This window comes from Osmia bicornis, chromosome 15, assembly GCF_907164935.1.
Source record: "Osmia bicornis bicornis chromosome 15, iOsmBic2.1, whole genome shotgun sequence".
NCBI lineage: Eukaryota > Metazoa > Arthropoda > Insecta > Hymenoptera > Megachilidae > Osmia > Osmia bicornis.
Genome location: NC_060230.1, coordinates 5529511 through 5554724, shown reverse-complemented (window position 1 = coordinate 5554724; position 25214 = coordinate 5529511). Strand labels below are relative to the sequence as shown.

Sequence of the window (25214 nt, the reverse complement as noted above, 5' to 3'; positions counted from 1 at the left end):
GCGTATTCGAGCCTGCTGAACAAGGCGTCGAGAGATTTATACGAGAACTGATATTCAGGATGTTCCTGGGATTTTCCTGTCCCTCTGTGTCGATATATTCGACCATCGGGAAGAAGAAAAATGTCGCTTTTTAACGTGGACTCGATATTGCTCCATTTTTATTAAAGTATGTTCGGTGGAAAATTTTGGAAAAAATAAGGGTGCTTATTATAAAATTCGATATTTAATCAGCGTCGAATTAAAGGGAGGAATAAAGAGGGGCCTTTGAAAGTTTGATAACCTCAGGGCCCCAGAACCTTAATCTAGCCGTGTGAAATAAGTACTTCAGGAAAGTGATTAGACCATATGAAATTAACACGTTATCTTCGGTATCTCTCTATGTGGAAAAAAAATCGAAATTCTGCTGTGTAATTAAAATGCAACAAGAGAAACGCATAGCGTAACTAATTACACGGTGATAACGAAGAAGAGACCAGGCGAGAGGCTAAGAAACACGCGATCAATTTATTACTCGCTCGAACACGCTCACCGAAACGAATCGCCGCTCCGGCCGCGATGACGTTGCCCCTGGAAAAACACTCTGGTCGAAAAATTAATTATGCATTCCGGCATGGCCCGCAAGAACGTGTAAGCACGCACACAGATCCGGCTGGATCTCCGATGAAAAGTGGTGTTCGATAAGAAAGACCGGCTAAAGAAAGAAGGACGAACGGCTAGGCGGATGAGGATAAAAAGGATCGAGAGGTCTAACAACGAACCGAAAGGATTCTCGAGGAGCAAGGATTCTCTATTTCGCCCCTTTCTTACACACGCCCCTTTTCGTGTAAACCCCTATTTCGCCCGGTGAAGTGCTTACTTCGATCGAACCAGCAGGACGACCGGAAGTTGCTTCGAACATCGAAGCTGGATGAAACTGGCGAACGTAAACAAAGGCTCATCAATCATCGAAGTGCAAGAAATAGGACGAAAGCCCATTGTCGACGTTCTTCGTGAAAACTGGCTATTTTTCTGTCTTCAACTTCGCCAGACAATCACCACGTATGGCGTGTTTTTGAAAAAAAGAGCCGGACGTTGCATTGATTTTTTAACAATTTCTCCATTTCACATTCTTCAATTTATCAACTTTCCAATGAACCAAAAGAAGGTTTCAGAATTATCAATTTTTGCAACTTGAAATTTATCACTTTCATGCGTTTTATTATTCTGGTATTAAAATACTAAAACAGCAGGTGTTAACACTTTCGCTGTATCATCGCGATTCGCTCGATAATTTCCCGAAGGATACCACTCGATGAATTAATTATGCATTCCATCGGTAGAAGAAAACGCCATGAAGCGATAAGGGAAAAAGAAGTTGAAACGGCGATGGAATCTATTCAGTAGCTGTGCCAAGGCTCGCTTTTAGCAAGTGAAAGGGTGCCGTGACGTTCGTAGAGTATCGTAGAGACGTTGGTGCGAACTACAGGGGTTGCTCCCGGTCTTAATTACTTCAATTAAATTAGACGGTTGCTCTCGTTGCGGGCTGAACGTACGACGACGTTTGCGTTGCTGTTTAAACTTTCCTGTGGGAGACACGCGTTTGCGGAATAATTCCGCTCGCTGCTGGCCCGAGAATAGCCCCGAGGAAAAGTCTATCCGACTGAACTATACGAGCGGTGTATTCAGAGAAGGTTATGAGTGATTTTGAATTCGAAAATATGAGTGAATTTCTGCTAAATGAAACTTTACCACCCTTTGCCAAGATCGTTTTCGATGGGGTTTCAAGTCGATTCTGATCTACGAGAAGACGAAAACGTATCGGCACGTAGGTTAATTGGTAATTACTGCATTGGAACGTCGGTGATCTGGTACACGAGAGGTCGATACATTTCAGGGAGAGGGTGCAAGGAGGGTGCAGGGTTACGAACTGGACGATAGCCAACAGAGATCGACTAATTCATTAACCCCAAGATACGCCAATCTCTCGTCGGATGAAAAATTCAGTCAATTTCAATGTTTCTGGGAATCCTCAACTTCGAATCGTAAAAGTTTTCAGAGATTTTAGGATTTCTGTTAGCTGACGAGAGTGAATTTATTATTCTGTTTAGGTACTCTGATTTAATATAAACTTTCATTGCGTAGCCTTACTAATTTTTCCAAGAATTTATTTCTCCATCGTGCACAGTTCTTATTTTCCATAAAGTAACTTCGTAAACGCGATATCTTCCCAATTCCACGAACAGAGGAATCACTTCGGGCAAATGAATCTCAGGTTCCCTCGCACGATCAGAAATAGGTATCTAGTATTCGTAGATCACGCTGATACGAATGGAATCGCAAAGCACGTACACGGCAGATGAAAAATCTGTGGCGCCGTTCACTTTCGATGCGACGATAAATCGTGACTTTTTCCTACCAGCCAATTTCCCTCCCCCAAACAACGCCGGTGACCAAGTAACGAATCATAGAAAAAAGAGATCCTTTCGGAATGAAAGGGAAAGAACAGATGATAAAGGAGAGAGGATAAAAAAAAGGCGGGAATTAAATTGAAGTTCAGCCACGATATTCAAACGACGCTAATAAATCCGTCCTCTGTTTAACTTTCCGATGGTGGCAATAAATTTCGATCTCTAGATAATTCGCGTATTAAAATTCATTAAATCGTGCCTCGATACGAAGGAGCGATCGATTTATGGAAGAGCAAAGAAGGAGGTCAAAGAAATGGGGGATGATTTGTCAGGCAGGGGGTTTGGTTTCATTTCGTGGTGTAACCGTGTGTTTAAATTCGTCGCAAGTTAATGGAAGAACAACAATCCGAACGATAATCGTCCTCTGGTAACCGGAAGCCTCTTGCAACCCGTTTATCCGTGGGTGGAGAGGAATTAAATAAAGAAGAGGTTGGGCGTTCTGGTTGTAGTAGTTAAATTTTAAGCTGCGCTAGGTCGTGGATACGATTAAACTCTTGCAAGTGGCTGCTTCTACACATGTATTTAATTTTAGCGTGGTTCTTTAATAAGGATACGAATATTCGTAAAAGGCGAGCTCGTGATAAATCTGAAAATACTTTTTCACCTATTGAAACTTTTCTAAGCGAATTTTTTCGTTAAAGTGGTATGCAACGAATTTTGTACGAGGGTAATAATTGCTTTATACTGAACTTTGCTTGATAAAGAGGTGTATATTGGAAAATATTTTTAATTAGAAATTAAACTGAAAATTAACCCTTAACAACGGATCTTGTTCAATAATGTAAACAATAAAGTTACATTAAAGGCTCTCTCCATGGTCCACCGTTCGAGGGTTTAAGTAGCACGACGATGGTCAGAAAAATGAAAAGAAAATTGTATTTTAATTATTTAATATTGTCTTAATCCTCTGGAAATAATCAGGATTTATGTATGCAGCATTTGTTAAAATAACTCATTAAATCAATCTCATGAATTATAATTGGAAAGAGAAGTGCTTTACCAAAATTGAACGCATTTATTTATTCAGCTGAAATTATGTATTAATTGGTGTAGGAAGATTACATGACCAGAATAAATGCACAAATATTTGTTAATTCGATTCAATTATATGCAATTGCTCTTATTTGTATTATTATTTAAATAATATACTAAGATTCATTTATTATAATGTGTCCTGGCGAACTGCAGTAACAAATCTGTTAAATTGGACAGAAAATTGATTGACTTTCACTACTTACAATTTTCGTACAAAATTTCTTCTCAGCTTCAAATCAGTCAGATTTACTTTAATTCCAAAATTAAAGTCTGTGGAGCATCGAAAAGCCTATCTCTGTTAAATTCCAAAGCTCTAAATGATCAAACACACTCGAAAAGGAAATAAAGAAAAAAGGGGGAGAATTCGGTTAACAGGTTCTAACAAATCTACCGAGCCACCGCAACGCATGGTTGATTGAAATTTCTCTGGAATTGAACGACACTCTAATAAAAGTTCCGAAATGAAAGAGCAGCCGAAACGTGGCACTGAAATTGAATAAGTATTACCGAGCCCATCAAAAAATTGCAAGAAATTTGCTTCTATTAATCAATGAAATATGCGACAATTAATATTCAAATATATTGAACTATTTTTTCTTTGTAATATTTGAATGTCTTTCTTTTGATAAATATGAAAATCAAGATATGATTAATGAAAGTGATGGTAACTGTGATTGAAGCCAAAAGTGTTCCTTTGAAGACCTACCGGAAGTTACAACGAAGTTTAAAGGCTGAAATTAACTTGACGTGTTCCCGACATCAACTCACGCAAACTGTCTGCAAGAATGTAATCCTCGCTGAAGCAAGGATGATCTTAGCCCTTAGTTATCAAGCTTGACTTCGAGAAGTTAGACTTTTCGGTCCTTTGATACCAAGGAAGTTAAATTTTCATAAATGCATAATTTACAACTTTGAAATTGTGATTGTACTGATAACACTTCTGGAAAATATCTCTGATGTGATGCTCGTAATATTTGACATTAAAAATTACGATTAACCCTTCTGGGACTTAGGACCAGTGCTAAATAATTTAATAAACTGAGGAGTAGATCTAATTAATTATGAAAGACTAATTCGTCGATCCAGACTTCCTTAAACGCTCCTCAAATCTCGTGAGAAAAGTTTTCTGAGGTTATTATTCAGGAACGTAGTAGTACGTTTTATTTGCTTCCATTTTCGCGGTACATTTTCACGTCGGGGGAGTACGAAGATGGTCGTGGAAAGCGACAGAAGGGAAGGAATTAAGAAAACCGTACAGAAAAAAGAAAGAAAGAAATTACATTGTTCCACGATGGTCTGCAGGATCTGTAGAATAACCGAGCGACTGGTTCTAAAGAATCCCACTGTCCTCTGGATCTTCTTCTCAGACCTTAGCCAGCAAGAATCTCCACGGATTACATTAAAAAAAAAAACCGCAAGTCTGTGTGAAGAAATTTAAGAAGCTTTGGGAATAATGTGAAATGAACAGGGAAATGTTGATAAATAAGTCAAGATAATTATTTAAAATTATATAAAATATTGACCCTTGGACAACGGACCGTGGAAAGAGCCCTTATTTAAATTGTCTTAAGACTTCGCTTCAATTTCTTGCCGTTTCCTCAGAAAATTCCTCCTCGTCTTTCGCGTTAAACTCGTTAACGTAACTTTCAATTCGATCGTGGAAATAATTGAGTCGAAAGGTTTCTTGGAAAAGTCAACGGTTCGACGCAGTGACCACATAACAGGGTCACGATGGTGCATGTAACGATTCGAATTAATCCGTTGGCGAGCGGAGGAGAACTAATTACAAGACCTAATGACCGAAGTTCGCACGATTATTCAGGAACGTATGCCACGTTTAAACCGGAACGTCAGTGGGGTCCGTTCGGGCGGAAAATATGTGCGGTCAAAGATGAAAACCGCAAACGCGAAGAAAGGAGAAAACGCGAGCAAAAGTTGGCCCGGCAATTTGTCGGTAACATATTGTCGTTACGTTTCTGATTTATCACGCTTTTAAATTACGTTCTAAACGATTGGGAATTTAAGCTACGACCGGAGAATAATTCGATCTCTGTTGAGAAGAATTGCATTTCCTTGAGGGAAAGATGATCGCCGTTGGAAAATGGTTCGAATACTTTGAATAGAAATATCAGCAAAGGAAAAGAAGGGGATGGCTCTTTGTCTCTTTAAAGGTCTTGCCTGATCTGGCGAAAGAAACTCGACGTTTTCTCGAAAAGAATTTGTTGGATAGATTCTTTAAGAGACGTTCGTTATTCTTTGCGAAGAGTCAGCTTGCTCAAAGAACTCGAAAGTCGCGTTTAATGAAATTGATTCTACGAAGATCGATCATTCTCTTTGCTATTTTAAAGGGTAGAATTCTTCTTCGCGGATAATTAAAAATAATAGGTAACTGCAAAACCGTATCAATCTCTTTTAGAAATAAAAATTAATCAAACAGGAACGTCGATGTATCTTCGTGAAACACTCGAAACTTTTTAAAATAATTTTTCTTTATAAACAAAAGTTTTAACGTTAGGGTAGTAATTACTATTAAGTACCTCCTGACGCATGACTCATACAATTCATCCCCCATCGCGGGAAATCGGGAAGGGCACGAAAATTCGTCACGCACGACACCCTAAAAACGATGAAGGTCGCAGCGTTAACGAAGATGCGTTTGAAAACGGAGATGTGTCGTTGAAGGGCAAAGGGCAACACCAAGGGAAAACAAACGTGGCTCGACGAGGATCCAGACTCGCGTTCCTGCGCGAACACTAACAACCCTCGAGTCCACGGACCCTCGTCACTCATTTTCGTTCAGTCTTTCGTTTGTCTGGCTACGAGTGGCTGGCAAGCTGATCCCAATTAAAGCGAACAGATACGACTGTACGTGGATGCCCGCTCGAAGGGGCCGGAAGTACAAGGGTCGAGGTCTAGATCCGCGAGATCATCTCGTCTGACGCTCTGCGTTCTCTGATTCGTTCGACCCTGAGAAGAGTTTCTTTGAACTCGGCGAATTCGCTCAGTTTTTAATCACCCTTTAACACTTCGTGACCCGGGTCAATAATATGGAATACAAAATTAAATTAAAATTGTGGCTCTCTCCATGGTCCGCCGTCCGATGGTTAATGTAATGCTTGATTAATGGAAGGCATAGTATTCTATTAGGGAGACTTCAAGCGCAAAATTTAATCTAAATTTGTAATTAACTGAGAAATTAATCATCTTTGGTACGAGATAAATATTAAGGTGGTTGGGTGTTAAAGTTAACAGTAACAGGCCACGAATTTCAATGAAACGTAGAATACATCGAAACAGGGCTACTTCCTTTCAAGCTTCTAAGAAAATAATTCCAGTAATTGAACGTGATCAAATGATCGCCCATGATGGGTTTGCGTAAATTAAGGGCCGGGGGGTTGTTACCACTAATGAAATGAAAGTTTTGGTAATTTGACGTTGTGCAGGCAACAGTCATTTAGCTTTGAGAAGTTTAGGGCCAACTGTTTCCTCTTGTTGAAAGCGCCGTTTCTTGTTTGATCACCAAAGTTCAACTACATGGCCAAGTTCAAGATGGATGATCGTCTTTGAGATAGTATTCTGTTGCCATTAATAATTTCAAAGTCCCTTTGAAATGATATAAATCACCAATAATCGTAATACAAATTAAGAAACTCTAATTTAATTTGATTCATACCAAGATCACCTTACATCCTGAGTTATGTACATGTTCCTTGGTACGTGGAAACTTTATCGAGTATTCACACTTCCGGTGTGCATTCGAATCAAGCGTGCCAGACAGGCGAGTAGATCATAGTTGGTATCTACGTTGTATCGGTTGGTTGATCCTGTGTATACACGAATGTGTGATCGATTAATATCGGTGTATAGGAACGGATATCAAGTCGGGGAGACTAGAAGGCAATACGGAAGTGCGACACATGTGGATTGACAAACAAAAGGTGCGAACATCTCTGGACTCTGAATTATCACCTATGAATTATTATGTGCTCAATACTCGTACCTATTTATTTAGCTAAGTAGTTAAATTTTCAAATAAGACTGAACCCTCGGATGGCGGACCATGGAGAGAGGCGCAATTTTAATTTAATCCTATATTTCATTAACGAGTAACTCTGCTGTTCAAGGGTTAAATAACGAAACTTTTACAGATTAATGCCGATACCTAATCTTCTAAATGAACGTACCTACACTTACCACTATCGACAGCTACGATTAGAAATCACGCTCCAAAGGATTAGCCGTTCATCGATGCGTATCTCATCCGTTCGTTGGCTGGAATTGATTAGATTCGGTAATCTATAAAGCGACTTCGAGCAAGGGAATAATTCAGCGTCGCGTTATACGTTCCGGATCCGTCCTGATTATTTCAGAAGGGTTTCGAGCCTCGACAAAGAGACCGAAACCGGAAATTGTACACGAGGAAACAGGATCGATATTCGCGTGGCGAACGAAATAAAATTAGTCGCAGGCTAGCAGGAATGGGAAATAGAATAAAATTGTCGGATGAACTGGTGCGAATGTTGGTGGAATCGAGAGGAGCGCTGATATTGCGGCTGACACGAAACCGGGAGGATTTTATCGTTAATACGAACTTTTTACGCGGTTTTGTTCGGGAATCGAGCGACACGACGGTACACGGGATTGTCGGTAAAGTATCGTGAAAATTTATGAGAGCAATCAAACCAAACGGTACGGTAGTGCAACGATGTTGACAGCAGGATAAATTACGGCAAACTTTATTGCTAATTTGCTGCTTACTTGTGCTTCAAACTAGGATAATGCGAATTTAAATTGAGCCAAGTTTTATGTTAGGGTGAATAAAAAATTCCTTGAATTTTTACAAATTTTTTTTAGAGGTTTATTGAAATTCTTGAGAAAATTTTTCCAACTTCTATTTATTACTCTTTCTTGTTAAACATACTGTGTAGAAGCTTTCAAGGTATTAAAAATGACACTCTGTACTCAATTTTTTATTAGATAGTATATTTTCTTTTAATCCTGAAAGCCCATCAAAAGAATATGAAAATGAGTATATCATTAGCTTTTATAAAGTTTACATTTGCGTAAAATTCAATTAGAGCATGATATTTTAAGTAAGGCATAAAAGTTTCATTTCAAGAATGAAAGTGGTAAGACATTTGTCCTACTGTATGCTGAGATATATGATGCATCAGCGTGGAAAATACGATTTTTATTGCCAAATATTTCATAAATCGTTGGACGCCCAACAAAACCATATTCAAACATTTCTAGATCCTTTGTGTAACATTCTTACCATGGCGATTGATATTTGTCAAGTTACTACATAAGAATTCGATATCCTTTATCTGCTCGAGTACTATGCTGGATTTATTTTAGAATATTCGAAAAATATAAGATGCTACGTATTTTGTTGATAAAATACTGTAACATTGGACCAGTAGGATATTCTTCGATTCTTCTTCAAAGATTTCGAACAACTCAAGAGACCATAGTATGAAAGACAAAACTGAGGCTCTTTTCTTGGTCCGTCATCCGAATGTTCAAATGTACAACGCTTGATAAGGAAAGAAAAATAATACGTCAAATATTTAATCGATTAATTATCATAATCTTTAACCCTTAAGATACACCTCAGCCCTTGGCAAAATTTCGAACAATTCATAGCCACGATATGCAAGTTAAAATGTGCAACGCTCGGTGAATCGCAATTAGCCAAGCAAAGCCTTCAAAGATCCCATGAATCTACAATTCAGAACGCGACGAAGCCGACGCGCGATCCACGAATATATGTCCCCGCGTTGATTATCGTCGCAGCTGAGTGCGTGCTCACCGAGAGCCGGGCTGCGTGGGTGCACCCTTTCTCAACCACGGAACAACGAATCAAGATGGAGGCCCACACTCTGTCGTGGAAATCTCGACGGGCGTAGAGTAGAGAAAGCTTGTGGAAGGGAAATGTCTCGTCTCCGTTCGTCGACGAGGAACAGGAGAGGAAGAAAGGGAAAATAAAAGAAAGAAGGATCGGTGGTGTAGAGAGTCGCGTTATACGGACGAATCGAGGCGGACGCGAGGGGGTTGACGATGAAAGGAGATGCAGGAAGATGGTGGAAGCAAAGAGAGCCAGGACGAGGAAGCAGCGAAGGGTGGCGTGAAAACACAGACTCGTAGGGATGGTTTGGATGAAGAGTAGGGGCTCGAAAGGGGTGGGCGTGAGAGATACGCAGCGATACGGTAAGGTCGCCGGGTGTTGAGGGTGAAATGAATTCATATTTACGGAAGCTGCATGCGTATGCGAAGCTTTAAGGCGGGTTTGCAGACCGAAATACCGAGCACGGATGCACTATTCCACTACCTAGACACACGTACTATGTCGCGTCAGCGAAGGGCGCTGGTTGGGCCAATTTCACGCGATCTCGACACTTTGTGTCGCAAATTAGACCGAGAGCAAGGGGCGATCTTTCGTTATTGTGATGCGAAAGGACCGAATTAATTATTCAGAAACGTAATCATTAGAATAAACTGTGATCATCAAGTTGCAATTTTGGGATATCACAAAATAATAATATAATCATTAATCTGTTGTAATTAAAAAAATTTGATCGATGATTTTTGGAATTAATTCCAATCGTTGACGGCTTGAAGAAAAAATTTAGTGAGCCAGGAAACGATGGGTAGACACGGAACCCATGCGGTATAATTGGGATTAACGTTTGATCCTTGAACTTGGTGGACGTCGCCGGAATATGAAATAGAAATGGAACCTAGTAAAGTGGAAGATTGACGTGAAACGTGTCGAGGATCCCTTTAAATCCATTAGCAAACGCCTGCTTCGACTGCTGGAAGATCGTGGATGACCTTTTTCCTCGTACGATAATTCTGCTCAAACAGCGTGGATTTTAATTTCACTAAGATCATGAATTGCAAATTGCATGGAATTTATGATGCTGTAAGGTTTATTGGTATTCTTATCGCTGGTTCAAATTAATTTTACCACCAGATTAAGGGGAGGTCTATAGGGGGCTTTTGAAAGAAATAAAACGATTAAATAATTTTCACGTGCAAATTCGTGATATTTCTTATCAAACACACCAATGTACGTGCTCGATAACTATTTCCAATGAGATGAGAATTCGATTATAATCTTCAATACAATCGGTTGCGATGAAATACAAGCAGCCCTGCTTTCTTTCGTTCGAATCACATTTTCCTCCCGAATAAGATGATAAGTAAACCCTCAATGAGATTGAAACATTTCGTTTAATTAAATCGTATTCAAGTTGGCTGAAATTTACAATGTTCCAGTTCGCCTGAAATAAATCCAATTAACGTTGCACAATAATTGGAAGCAGAGAATAGGATATACCAACGAAGGATCTTGTAGTTACCATTTCGAAATTTAATCACAATACAATCGAATGTATACATTGGAAAGTTAAGTTGCATCTACGCCATAAATAATTCCCTGGGTACTGTTTATTTTCAGTAGATTTAAATCAGAATTTGGTCCGCCGCCCAAGGATTATTTCTATTTATTTTATTCGCTCGATAAATGTTCGTGATTCTAATATGCAAAAATTAACACTAGAAGAAATTGGGCTATGAGTATAAAAAATAACCCACTCTTAGGTGTAAAGAGAATTCCTCGATGTCGAAAAACAACCCCATGACAAATACTCCGCGTCCCGGCGCGATGATTACGGTCATATTTCGTTTGAAAAGCGTAGAAATAAAGAAGCGGGAAAGAAAGAAACCATTCCATAGAGAGAAACACTGGTGGCAGGATCAAGCAAAGACACCCCATGAGGCGCGAGCGTGTACGCGCTTCCACTCGGTGAAAGAGCGTAGCGTTAACCGGTGATAGTCACCCTCGCAGCGACAAAGTCGGGACAAAGTAGTCCTCATTGTCTCTGACGTCCGATTATTTCGAAAACACACCAACCCGGCTGTCTGTGACCCGTTCTTCGTCTATCCACCCTTATTTCCACCAGCGACGCGCCTACCGCCACCCCCCTTTTCTTTTCTTCAGGTTCGGCGTGAATCCGTCGCATATGGTGCGCCTGAGAGGCCGCGTACATACGTGTTTATTCTGCGAAAAATTTTTCTGCACGATACTCGCGTGCCATATGCCCATTAATTTGATCCATTCATCGGCATCACCCCAGGTGTGTCGCGCACGCCGATGCAACGGGGAATTAATTGTTCGACTCGTAACCGTTCGAATTGAATTAACTGGGCGGTCCAGCAGGCACAGACCCGGTTAAATGGTGTTGAGGGTTGATGGGATCAATCTCTTAGATGGGATCACGGTTGAAAATGGCCAATTTTGAGATCGAACGGAAAAAGGATTCTATTGAGGGGTTAATTTGAAAGTTCAACACCTTACTTTCGACCTTTAAACAGCGGAGTCCGGGTCAATCAAGGTTCAAATTTCCAAAACATATGCAAGGATACGTCTTAGATAATTCTTAATCGCAAAAGTTCTATCCAAGCACTCAAATCACCAGAAATTCTTTTCTGATCTTCCACCTAAGTTTTATCAGAAAATTTTTACTTCGGAGCACTGAAGCGTTATCAAAGCGAGGAACCAAAAGAAACAGGGGACGGTGCAAGGAAAATGTAACGTCAAAGAGTGTAGATTCTCGTTGACGTAATGTCAAGGTGCTTCAGGCACGATATCACGCTGGATTAATCTTCGGATGACATCTTCTGGTACACTTTGTGCCGATATACCCAGTCGTGGATTAAAATCCTTCGTCTCGCGAAAAGAGCTCGCGACTTCATTAATTGCGCGAGATATTTTCGGGGACACGTATCTTCGAAGCGTTTTTGGTTCGTTGAAAACATTATTTAAAAAATACAGCACCATTACTAGATTGCTGCGAAAAAAGAAAACAATGATACGGAGATAACAAAGGAGGGTATGTACACTTTTAACTGAAAGGAATCAGCAGATGGAAGTTTCGAGTGCAGTTCTCATTCGATTCCACGATGCAAGAGAGATCAGGCAGGGAAATATCGCCGTCTCGACAGGCAATTAATAACGAAGAGTAACCCGGAGCGACGGATATCAAAGGAAAACGCCTTCGGGGGGAAAAATGAAACGGATAGAGGAACACGTATGCGTTCTGTTCATCAGGAAAGCGCGGTTGTCTTTGGTGTCTACGACACATAAGACATTCGAGGATTATCCAGGAAACGAAGGTGCAGCTCGCTGTCGCTTTTACGACGATAATATTTCAACGAAACGTCAGTCGTTGTTTCCGTCGCGCCCGCTGCTTCGGGGATAAGTAATAGGACGTAGGAAAATTAGCCACCCCCATGATTTTATGGAAAATTGAACGACTCATAATTTTTCATATTTATTTAAAAATTAGTAAGTGTACATATTAATTATGTGCCATTTCTTTTTTCTTTATTATCTTTATCATATTTTTGCGCCACTTCGAAAATTGAGGCTTCCTCCATGGTCCGCTATCTGGTTGCTTAGATATCTTCAATCTAAAATATTTAAAAGAATATTAATTTAGTACTAAAACTAGAATAATTAACATTGAATGGAATCTAAATTCAAAATATGAAAAATCTGAGAGCCATTATTCTGATAAGTTTAATTATTCCATCGTTAAATTAATAAAAATAAAAAACCAACAGTCTGACAGAATATTCAGCGATTTGAACGTGTCAGTCAAGGTATTAAAATGATGTTTCACACTCAGCCTGGGTTTTCCATCTGATTCTTCCTCTTCATCCATGCGCACCCTGGTCGAATTCACCTCTCCGGTTCGTTACGAGTCGATCCAGTGGATCGTCGTCGGGGCACGATGCTTTTTTTTCAGATCCCTCATTCCCACGGGACTCTGTTCGCGACTAAAGTTCATGGAAATCGAGCTCTTCTCCCCTGGATAGGTTCGTAGAAGCACGGTGATTTTTCGTCGTTTGAAATAGGCCGAGACAACGCTGAAACCACGACGGTGGAAAGTTCCCGCCGGGAATATCCCCTTGGCGAACAACTTACTTACAAGTGCTCATACATATGTATCCCATCAACATGCATATAACATCCGAGTAATTAATGTACGGCTGCCTTCTCCTCTTCGTTTCACTTTTCTACCTCTCCCTCTGTATCGTCAGGGTGTTCCAGTCATCTCCCTGGACGCGTTTCATCCTTCTTTTTTTCGCCTCGCTTTTTCGACCGTTCTTCCTTTTGTTCCTGGCTCTGGGACGGGAATCGACCCACGCGTTCGGTTATTAAATTTGAGACGAGACCGGTTTCGAGGATCGCGATCCAGCGGTTTCTGCTTTTCTCTGTCACGAGTCGACCCGACGCGACACGGTGTTAATAACTGCGAGCTTCGGGGTGTATCGTCGAGGGTGAAGGGAGAAGGACACCAGGGAACGTGAAACCGTGTTCGACGACACGCGAACGATAGGGTAGAAAAATTAATAAAAAATTAATCAACGAAGTGGGTCTTCGATGATTTGATCGCAGACTCTGCGCATGGATTCTTGGTGTTTATAGAGAAAAATTTTGTATAAACAGGGGTCAAAAATAAGAATTTCCAATGGAAATACCATATTCTCTTTCCCATCAGTGTTCAATATTCCCCTTTCCAAAAGCGTTGCTTTTAAATCCTCGGTAAATTGTAAGCGATCGCAAATATTCGTTCGCGGTTCGACGCTTATTGACTCTGCAAATTAGTAAGAAGCGTTTTACGACAACGAACGAAGGCATTAAGGTCGAGTCGAGCGATGGAGTTTGCATAAAATGTTGAAGCGGAACGGTGGACCGGATCGATCTAGATCGATTAAATGCAAAATCCGATGAGGATCCGAGGACGGACGTTAGCTCGAAGTATTAGTTATGCCGCCATAAATACACAGACCGGCGTGATTTCAATTTTAGACGGCCGGTTAATGGACGCGACTAGCACTTTACTAGCTACCGGATCACGGCTCTGTGCTTCGTACAAACACGCTGTAATTAGTCGACGTCGAACGACATGCAAGTGAATTAAGACGCGGCTTATGGCCGGTCAAATATTTGCCGGGTCTCGCGATCTCGCCTTCCGCAAAGAGCGACCACGGTAGACGAGGGATTTTCGGTATCCACTGACACTTGTGATCGACGCGACAGTATATATCAGATAATTTGTTCATAGAACTTGCTGTAAAATTGATTTTAACATTGTAACCCATTTCACAAAATTAATTGCATTTTTAATTTTTTTTTTTCAATTTAATTTTACAATCCATTACTCTATAAAATGAATTTATTACATTACATGCATATTACATTACTTAAATGTGATATCATTTTATGTCATTAATAAAATTACATTGTAATTGCATCGTTGAGAGTGGGTCAATGACTAGCGGCCAGATTTTCAGGTAGAATTTTTCATTTCAAACTGGGTTAACAAGATGAAAGAGGAATAAAGGGTGGTGTAATAGAGTTTCAGAGAAAGGTCCTGTGGTTAGTCTACGGAATAATAGGTAGTTTTCAATAACCACGTGTCAGGATTGGAGGAACGCGACAATTTTCCGGCAAATATCAAGCGGGTCGAGCAATCGGTGGAAAATTCGTGAGAAAATCGGGAAGCAACTTCATCTATCTCGGAAGCCTATTTTAAATGCTTCACGGCATTGTTTGCGGCAACTTTCAGCCGCTTTTACCATCGCAAACAAGCATTTTCATTTAGTTTTCTTTTCATCTGGCCGATGCGCTAAGTGAATTTTACTGGCCGCTTCCATTTCGTCCTGCTTTCATTTCCTACGCGACTCGACTCTGTTTGGTAAATCTAATCCTTGCTTTTCATAAAAATCTCCACCGTCTCCTCGTTCTCTTCCCATTCATTTCCATTCTTTCTCTGATTTAGTTTATCTCTTTCCCTCTATGTTCTTCTCGTTCCATTTTTCACACTCTTTTTCTTCTTCTGCTCTGATGTTTTTGGATACACTATAATTATTTTTATCACCCTTTTCCTTTATTCTTTTCTCACGACGTATGATTATATCTTTTTGAACTATGAACTTATGTCTCTTTTTATGTCATTTACTTTTTGAATTATCCATTCATGTGGTGTCAACTTTCATACCTCTCTGATCGATTTTTTGCTTCCACAGCAGATCTTTCCATCCGCGTGACAGCTCGCTTTAATACGCTTTGTCATCGAGCGAAAATAAAACAACAGAATTTAATCGGTAGCTGTTACGCGTGACGAGAACAACGCGTCGAATAGGAATAACTGAATACGTGGTTTTAAAGTAGCGAATGAATGATGGAAAAAAAAGTTTGCCAATCATATATTCAAATGTAGCTCGCGCCCCGTTGCGCCGTTGGATCATCAGCAATAAAAAAGAAAAAAAAATAGAATTCGAAACAATGGAATTACAGGGGAAGCAGAAATTTCCGGAAATTTAATTTTAATGATATTAATATTAAAAGAAGTTTAAATAACAAATAATATCATTTTTAATTATTAAATAATATACAATTTAGTATTTAAACGAGAGATATGAATAATAAGTAAATATTAATTCAAATTCGCCCGCGTTCGCGCGTAAGTGGTGGAGGACACAGGACTATATATATGAGGCCCCTTCCCCTACATCACTCAGTCTCCCAACGGCCACCGGAGGAGTCGGACGGCGGCCCGAGGAAGGGGAATTCTATAGAGAGGGGGGTATCGCCAATTTTTCTAGGAAAAACTTCTATGCTTGGTACTGTGCATCATTTATAATACACTAGACAGATCTTGTTATATCTTGATTAATAATTAATGTCAATGTTCGACTTGTTATCATAAAAGATATCTCGTGACGCGTTTTAGCAATTATTAATAATAGTAACAGTTAAATCGAGAGATTCTCATACGATCTCTTTTGTCTCGTATGGGATGACGAGCAACGAGTACCCGGCACGTTAAAACACGCTTGCATATTCATAAAAGAAGGAATGCACTTAAGCGAGTTAACGACTCAACGAGTGCTGAATATCCTTGACAGCCACGCGAACCGGCTGTGTTTTAATTAACTTTGCAAATTATTCTTGAGGTGGGGCTGTTTTTTATACGGGAATATTATCGGGTATTCAAGAAATAATCTTTATTCAGTTAACAGTTGAACGTGATCAATTGAATTAAAACGAATCGGAAAGGAAATTTGTTCTAACCTGTATTTGTATTTTTGTAATCGATGGGGGTGGAAATTTTCATAGGAATATTGTTCGCATAAATCCGTCGATGACGTCACGAAACAGAGGAGCAATTAATCGACGCCGACATTAATTATCGTGTCGAATCCTCGCCACGGGCCAAATATTCGGCGGTATTGAAAATGGCAGCGGCACGACTTACGATCCATTTAACATTTCGATGGAAAATTCGGGGCGGACGAAGGGCGATAACGATCGTTGTCGAGAGGGCAGGCGACCGATCGGCGCCCCAGAGAAATCGCAAACGTGCAACTAGGAAACTAGGCGCCGTTTTATGCGGCAACGATTTTAATTTACCCGTCGAGAGCGTGAAAAATCGTTTTGGCTGTGTATTACGTTCACGCTGGCCGGAACAAAGGGAACAATGCGCGATTGTTGCGGCACAGAGGCCACCAATGGACGATCCTACCCCGATTCTCGCTTCGCGATGCATCGCTGCCCTCGCGATAGCTTAACGCGAGATGAAGAGGATTGCTTCGAAATGGGGATCCTGTTTTAACCCTTTCGGCACTAACCTTGACTATACTGTTGTTCTTTTGTTAACGATCCGTGGTTAATTATATCAAAATAATTGATTAACCCTTTCGTTATTAAAGGGTTGTTCTTTGGTAACTCTTGGTCATCATACGCAGATTTAAAAGCTGAATTTTACGTAATATTATAAATATAAGAAATTCTTTTTATGTTACAGTTTTTATTTCTATTTTATTTTTACTTTGCTTTTAAAAATTACTTTAAAAGTTATTCATAAATTGATTCAAATTCTTTCTGAAGATTGATTGAAATTCCTCGCAGAAACATTCCAGATCAGATATCTACATAGCGTCATTCAATCCAGATCAAGTTCATTCGTGTGAAGTATAACAGGTACATAGATAGGTTTTTGGTAACGATAATTCGGTTAACATCGAGTTTTCAAACGCGTCACTTGATCCATTCATCCACGATCTTTCGTTCTCGTTTCAACGATAACTTGAGAAGCGTTATACTCGATAATTGATTGTGCGTAATAGCCATCGATTAATCGGCCATTCTCGCTCGTCACTGACCTGGAATCCGTCATTGTCACTGTCCCGTGACAAATCGGTTACCACCCTGAAACTGTCTTGATAGAAACAAAGTAGAATTAAAATTTAAAAAACAAAAGATATTTAAACACCTATGATATAATTTGAGGTGAAAGACAGTTAATTACATTGATTTATTAATGAATTTAATGTTTCTCAAGATGCTACCAAAAATAGTAATTAAAAATGTTAATTGTAAATGTCAGAGAAAGTGGAGTGACAGAAAAGTGATTAAAAAGTAGTGAAAGGATACTGTGAATATTAATGAATCATTTTATATCTTATCGTATAAGAATCGAACGTTTATGATCGCGCGGGGACAATGAAAAGTTTCACCGTGGCCAACAAGAACGACGCAATTTCCGATGGAAAAAGTCAGCGGAACGAAATTTTCTACCACCATTTTTACCTTCGTAAATAGTCAATTTGATGGTGTTTGAGGTGCCACTGACACGTTTCAGTATTCAACGCTGGATTCGCGATATCGAGTTTGTTATCGTGTTTTGAATACGTGCCGTGTTTTTCTTTAAAAAGAAAAATTGTTACCTTCGGTACGAGTATGAAATCATGGTAAACTTTTGTGCGATTTGACCGGTCTGACTGTTGCGTTTTGAACCGGAAAAAATAACTGAGAAAAATTTCAAAACTGTATCCGAAAATTTGTTTTAGTATATTTTTGCCCTGTAACACCCTCAGATAAAATTACTAACAAGGATAGGTGACAAAAATTAAATGAATAGAATGAAACAAGTATTCCATTGATGTTCATTCTTTCGTTCTTATCCAGCTTTTCCTTTAAAAAGACTTTTTTTTCCAGCAAGGAAGCCACGAATTTCTCACCCCTGCCCATAAACTACCTTTCTCGACTTCCTGGCAGGCGTTCGCGAGGCGCCAAGCTGAAAATATAGACAGTGTAATTGTCATTAACGGAGTATCTTGGCCCATGTAACGTTACACTTATTAGCCTCTATTTGTCGGTAGAATAATTATTAAGGAAAATTATGCATTCGCCACGAGCTGTATAGAGAGACCAGAAGCTTAGACCGGTACGGTTAATTGCTACAATTACGTTTGATTAATGCTGCTAATTACACTTTTGTCTTTTTCCTTTCCACTATTTTTTCTACCCTCTTTGAGACCGGTAATGAGACCGACGTGACTTTATGAATCACTATGATTATCCGAATGAATGAAGAGAATTATTTAACATGAGTCTTGTGAATCGAAATGATTTATACGAAAGGGACGAAAATGAAGCCCTTTCGATTGAACATTTTTATTTGCATCGTACCGTACATTCATTTGCATACGTTTTTTCAAACACTGTCTGGTGTTATTTAAATTTACACGGTTTGGTCCGGAATTATTTGATGAATAATTTTATCCGGCGAAATTCGAACAACCGTACAATGGAACGGTGATTTTTCTATACATGAAAAATTAAATTTTTAATATGGCTTCCCTTCGTTTGCTTTGATTGAAAAACGATTATTTGATTTGTCCGAACACGTGTTCTCTAAAGTATTTATTCGAAAAAATATAGAACGTGGCTACAAAATTTATTATCCTTTTTATATCGTATACAAGTCCATTAATATTCACGGTGGATAAATGTACAAAGCTGTAACAACAATAACAATTTCCCTCTGGCCATTCTCTGTTCCTTATCATTTAAATAAAGTTACAGAAAAATACAAATTTTGTAATATAAAAATTGCAAATAACCAATTAGATTGCGTTATTTGTATCCCCTCTTCTTCTACAGTAGTCTTCGGTCGAAATATTTTCATAAGCTGTAGTGCGACAATCGTTAATTTTTTCCCAAAAATCATTGGAAGTAATTATTGAATTCTTACATTCTGTTCGACGCATGACGTACTTGATCTAACTCGACTGGTCTTTGTCGTTTCAGGGACAATGATGGATGCGGTGGCAGTGGCAGGTGGAATTGCTGAGTTACCATGCGACGTGGAACCGCCAGTCTCTGGGGACAAGTTGCACCTAGTTATTTGGTACAAGGAGGAGGCAGACGCACCGATATACAGGTAAATTCTTCTTTACCATTCCTTATTCCTCTTTCGATATTGCGATCTAAATCATCCTCGCTTCGTTGCTAGTCCATACTTCGAAGGAGAACGAGAAAATAACTCCTTCTATAGAAAGGTACAATTCGTACCAAAACGTACAATTCGGTTTACATTTTACTAGTTAATAAGGTTCTTCGGGGTAATGAGTTCTTCAATTTTCAAGTATCTCACCTCGAATTTTCCTTTCAATTAATTCCTTCAGAAAAGTTAATTAACATAGCAACCCTTCAACTGCAATACAGTTTATTCGAAATTAATTAACTAGAGGAAATTGATAGCAATCTATATTATAAAACTTAGCTCGAGAACCACCCTCGAAAAAGGTGAACCAAATAAAAATTATTAAAACAACGAATCTTAAATTTATTATTGAGATGTCTTTGTCAAAATTTATGCCGAGTTTTGTAAAGATAAAGAATTTCCATCTTTCAAATATTTATTTTCAATTTTGAAGTAAATGTACGCCCAACATTGTTCTAGCGTCGATGTTCGAACAACTTCGGGAAAATATTCCCGTTTGAAATATTAACTTGAAGGTTTCCCTCTCTCGGGGTTGCAATTTTACCACTGCACTTGTTGCAATTGTTCGATGTTCCCGTTTCGAGGACGACCGAAGCGAATTATTTACCTTCGACAAATATTTTACCAAATCGAATCGTGGCACGCGATTCTGTGTACCAAAGATATCGCAGCCACATCGGCCATAATTTATAATTCTGACATTAGGAAGTATAATACGTTATCAATTACTTACGACAAAAGTATTTCTGAAATTGTATACTTACATCTATCTTAAATTGAAATGTTTAAAGAACTTAGTTGTGTAAACGTAGTGAAACTCAGCCTTAAAAGCGTTGTTACCATAAGTTCATTATTCAGGACGAGAGGATTTTACTTCTGAAACGTTGCCAATCTTCTCTATTTATTTGCCGTTTGTACGTCGACGTTAGCCTCTTTATCGCCGTCACTTTGCTTTCTTTCTTCCTTAATGGAAATTTAAATTAACTTTCAACGGATTCGTGAATTCGTTTCAAGATATTTTATACGTATCGTTTGATCAACGTTTGATAGAATTGTACGAAACAAAAACTAACAATTTTATAGGTTCCATCAAATCCCTTATTAATCTACATTTATTCTACTTATGTTCTACTGATAACAGAGTTTCTAATTTCAAAAATTTCTTCGGTATAAGAATCATATCTGTACGCGTGGGCGTTAACCCTTAAATGGCGGACTACGTAGAGAGCCCCAATTTTAGGTTCCCAACTTTGGGTCAGGATTAATTTAGGCTGCGCTGTTTAAGTGTTAAAACAGCGGTCGAATTTGCTTTTTCAAGCGGGAAATCTGAAAGTGGAACGAAGGAAGTCGCGTTTCGCACGGTGTGTATCCTGAAACCTTGGCGTAAACGTCCTCGAAGGACCGGTTCAGAAATCTAGCCCTCAGGCAACAGTCGGCCGCAAACCTCATCTTGCCCCGGGCGTTTCGTACGAGCAGAAAGAGAAAAAGATTTGAAACACCTGCCCGGTTACCTCGGATAATCGAGTCGGACTCGTAACTCGCGCGATCGAATCACTCTGTATCGATTTCCAGCATCTTCCTGTCGTTTTATTCTTGTTAATCGTTCGCGAACGAAATCCGATTCTCCATGGGCAAATATCTGATTTTCAGATTTGCAAATTTTCCTGAATATCAATTAGTTTGCTCGCGATACGATGCAGTTTTGATATTTTAAACGGAATTTTAAATATCGTAGAATACTTGGGAAAATATGATCTACTATTCATGCGAGGATGTTTGCAAATTTTCAGGAACACCAATTTGTTCAAACACGAGTCAATGCGATGTCAATATTTTAAGTTGAATTTGAAATATAAAATACGCATGAAACTATCATTCTTCTAATTATATCGAGGCCGTAGCTCGTTTGCGTTACTTTTGAAATTTGCAAACTCCGCAAAATATTAGTTCATTAATAGGTAGATGCTGTTTCGAAACTCTAGATTGGACTTTCAATGCCGTAGAGTACCTAGTTGTTAATGCAGCTATTATTCTGTTGTTTTATTCAACTAACGCTGGCACTGGAGATATGACTTATTTGCGCTGCACTCAGCATTTGCACATTTTATAGAATATTAATTTATGGATAAACCAAGACAATACGGATTGAAAATTCACTCCCATTAATATTTTATCATTCATTCTATAAAACTAAATGAAATTTCTTCTTGCCAGATTTCATTAAGACGAAATTCATGCATTATTCAAGTTCAAAGAAATGAAATTTTCAAAATCGTTCACCCTTTTTCAGAATAATTTAATTATCTCTTATTAAAATCAGAGGAAATAGAATTTCAGTTCTCTTTTAAACAAATTTAAGAAACGAATGAGAAAATTTCTTCGTTACCAAACGGATAACAAATAATCTCACGAGAGGTATCTTCATGAAGCGAGGAACGTGTTATTTGCGTGTGTTTTAAAGAGATTCGATCGGGATCGATGTTGTAATCACGGTACAGTGTAAATAAGGGACCAGCACAGAGAAACGTGGCGTTCGTTCGAAAGCGATTGAAACAGATGTCTGTTTGACAGGGAGAATTCGCGCGAATGTCGTGTATTTGCGACAGCACGCTTGTCAAATGAGGCTGGATTTATTAGTAACAATAAACCAACTCGCGGATACGCGTGACGTACGCTCTTCTACAACGTAGGGGGACAATATGATTCAACGTTGTATAGGACAATGTAAAATATGGAGAATAATGTAGCAGGTTTATTTTGTATGAAACTATAAATCACGTCTAACGTGTCAACTAAATTCTTTACTGAAGCTAATATGATATCGAGATGCCAGGTAGAATGGTGAACAATTTTCAAATCTAAGAGTTGCAGAATTGTACAAGCTGGTAGAATGATAGGATGATAGAAAATAATGAAATGGTAGAATGGTGGAGTAGTAAAACGATGAAATGGTAGATGGTAACATTTAGGGTGGTGGAATAATAAATTAATGGAATGGTAGAATAAAGGAACCCTCGAATTATAAGATGGCAGAATCGTGAGACGCGTGTCTAACGAAGTATTAGAATAAGAAAATGCTAAAATTGTAGAATACATATCGTAGTACTACAAAATAACAAGATTACGAAACTTCAAAGTTATATTACGAAATTCTCAAATGTTGAAGTTACGAAACTCGGAAGTATTTGAAAGTTTTCGTGTAATGAGATTTTGCGATTCCCTGTGCAATTTTAATCATATACGTGACAATAAAATCTAATGAATATTCTTCCCTCTAATAATCAGAGAACAATACATATATTTGTCCGAATTATCTCCGAACAGAACGTAGAAATTCGATTAAATATTGAGATAAGGTATTGAATCCCTTGATACCCTCTCTCTCACTCTCATTTCTATTCTCCAAAGCTGATCTCACGATTCGATCGCGGTTTATGCATAGAAACGAGGAAAAATCAGAAATCTCATCTCTTTCCCTACGCTTATAAAAGCTCGCGTGTTCATCTTTGCTTCGCGTGCTGTTTTCTACGACGTATTCACCCTCTCTGTGCTTGTTTTTTTTATATTCATAGAACTTTGTAGGTGAATTACGCATCGTTTTCCTACCTCCTGGAGTAAATTCTCAAAATATATGGAAGTAGATACAAGAATTTTCTCTATAAAGCTTTGAACATAACGAGGGAAATACACGAACCTAAGTATACAACTTATTTGAAACCTTTTAAAAAACATTGCACATCTTATGGAATAAAATCTTACAAATTTTTTTATAATTCATTATTTTTATTTTAAAGAAGTTTCGTTATACTGCTTGGTAGATTGATTTAAATACAAAGCTCAGGTATTATATCGAATTCTAATTTAATAATCTAATTAAAAATAAGGTTGCACTCTGATATTCATCTAAAATAAAAGGAAATATATTTTTCAGAGTCATACAACTTCTGTCTAACCCGTTTTCCCCATAAATCAGAAACAGTAACGTCGAGTGTGTCAGCCTATGTGTCACCCCATAATATATACCTACCAGCATCCCATTACGTATCCCATGTCGCAGGAACGTGATCTTTCCCGAATACAGATTCTCCGAAAGAGAAACATCAGCCAGCCAGTGCAATGGGTACATTTAATTTCATAAATGTTCCGTGGCTTTGGCCACGTTGTTCTTGCCGACGAGGAGCAGGGTTAAACGTCCATAAAATGAATTGCTTTCTACCCTCGACCATTCGATTCCTTGGCCCCGCGTGTTCCAGCCGCGACCCAAGAATTATGGCCGCGAATTATTGCCCATCCTCGTGTAAGTAATACGTTCATCGCATTACCCGTGAAACTTTACAATCCATAGTTTTATTAAAACGCGGAACACTCGCGTCTGGCGAGTTTATTCCGCGACGCGTGCGGCTTTTAAGCGAAGAATTTCATTTTTTTATTCCTCGGAAGGAATAAAGAACCGTCTTATGTTCCTGTGTCTCGGCTTTTTTCCCTTTCTTTCTCTATCGCGAACATGGAAACGTTTGAAACGCGAAAGGGATTCCGAGTTACGGTTTTCCACGATGAATTTCACCGGCGTTTAACACTCTCAGCCCCGTTTCGGTAGGCAACTTTCCGGCTGCCAGGAATTTTTTTTTATCCGCCTCTTTATTTAACTTCTGTTTTAGGACCGCACCTGGCGGTTTGCGGATTTTCGCGGTATTTACGAAGCGATCGAGCCAGGTTTCTGGGAGAATTAGTGTTATCGTAGACTAGTTACCAGCTAATTTATACTGCGTGTTAACCTTTGAACAGCGGAACGTGGTAAAATTGAGGTCTCTCTCCGTGGTCCGCCGTCCAAGGGGTGATACTTTGAATATAATTTAGAATAGAGAATTTGATTGTTTTAATTATTATATTTCTGAAATTTATAAATTTATAATGAAAATTAAGTCCCAATATAATTGTGTTGGAAATATTTAAAAATGACTCGTACAGAATTCAAACATCCGCAATTTGTTCCTCCATTAACGATGTTTTACCAAAACTGCAGTAACCTCTAATAATTAACAGGAACGTTTTTTCTTATCTGCCGCATACGCTCGTCCCACGAGGCGTGACATTTCCCGCGAGCGTTCCGCTTCGTCCTGCAATCACCGGGAAGCGTATTCTGTCAGCGTTATTATACCACGGCATTTGTTACACTGGCACGGTTATCACAAAATTTTTTCAAATGTTTACGAGCCAACCATGCCCCTGGGCGTATCTTTTGTATTCCACCGCGATGAGTTCTTTTTTTCATCTGAAAATCCTTTTATGTCATTTATTCCTCGTGTCGCTTGCTAGGCTCCAGGCAATTTCCGAAATGTTAAATAAAGAGTTTGGAAAATTGTAG

At 39.0% G+C, this 25214-nt stretch overlaps 1 protein-coding gene across 7 annotated transcripts in view; it reads left to right on the top strand.

The window, feature by feature from the left end:
- The window catches only part of LOC114877542 (nephrin-like), a 279693-nt gene that overhangs the window by 208037 nt on the left and 46442 nt on the right, over positions 1–25214 (top strand). For 6 of the 7 annotated variants that reach the window (XM_046288951.1, XM_029190231.2, XM_029190227.2 and 3 more), the window contains one exon: positions 19654–19786. In XM_046288951.1, the coding sequence (XP_046144907.1) occupies positions 19654–19786 (133 nt within the window). Of the gene's footprint in view, positions 1–16123; positions 16182–19653; positions 19787–25214 lie in introns of those variants that run through there. The other variant, XM_029190229.2, reaches the window with a different exon arrangement.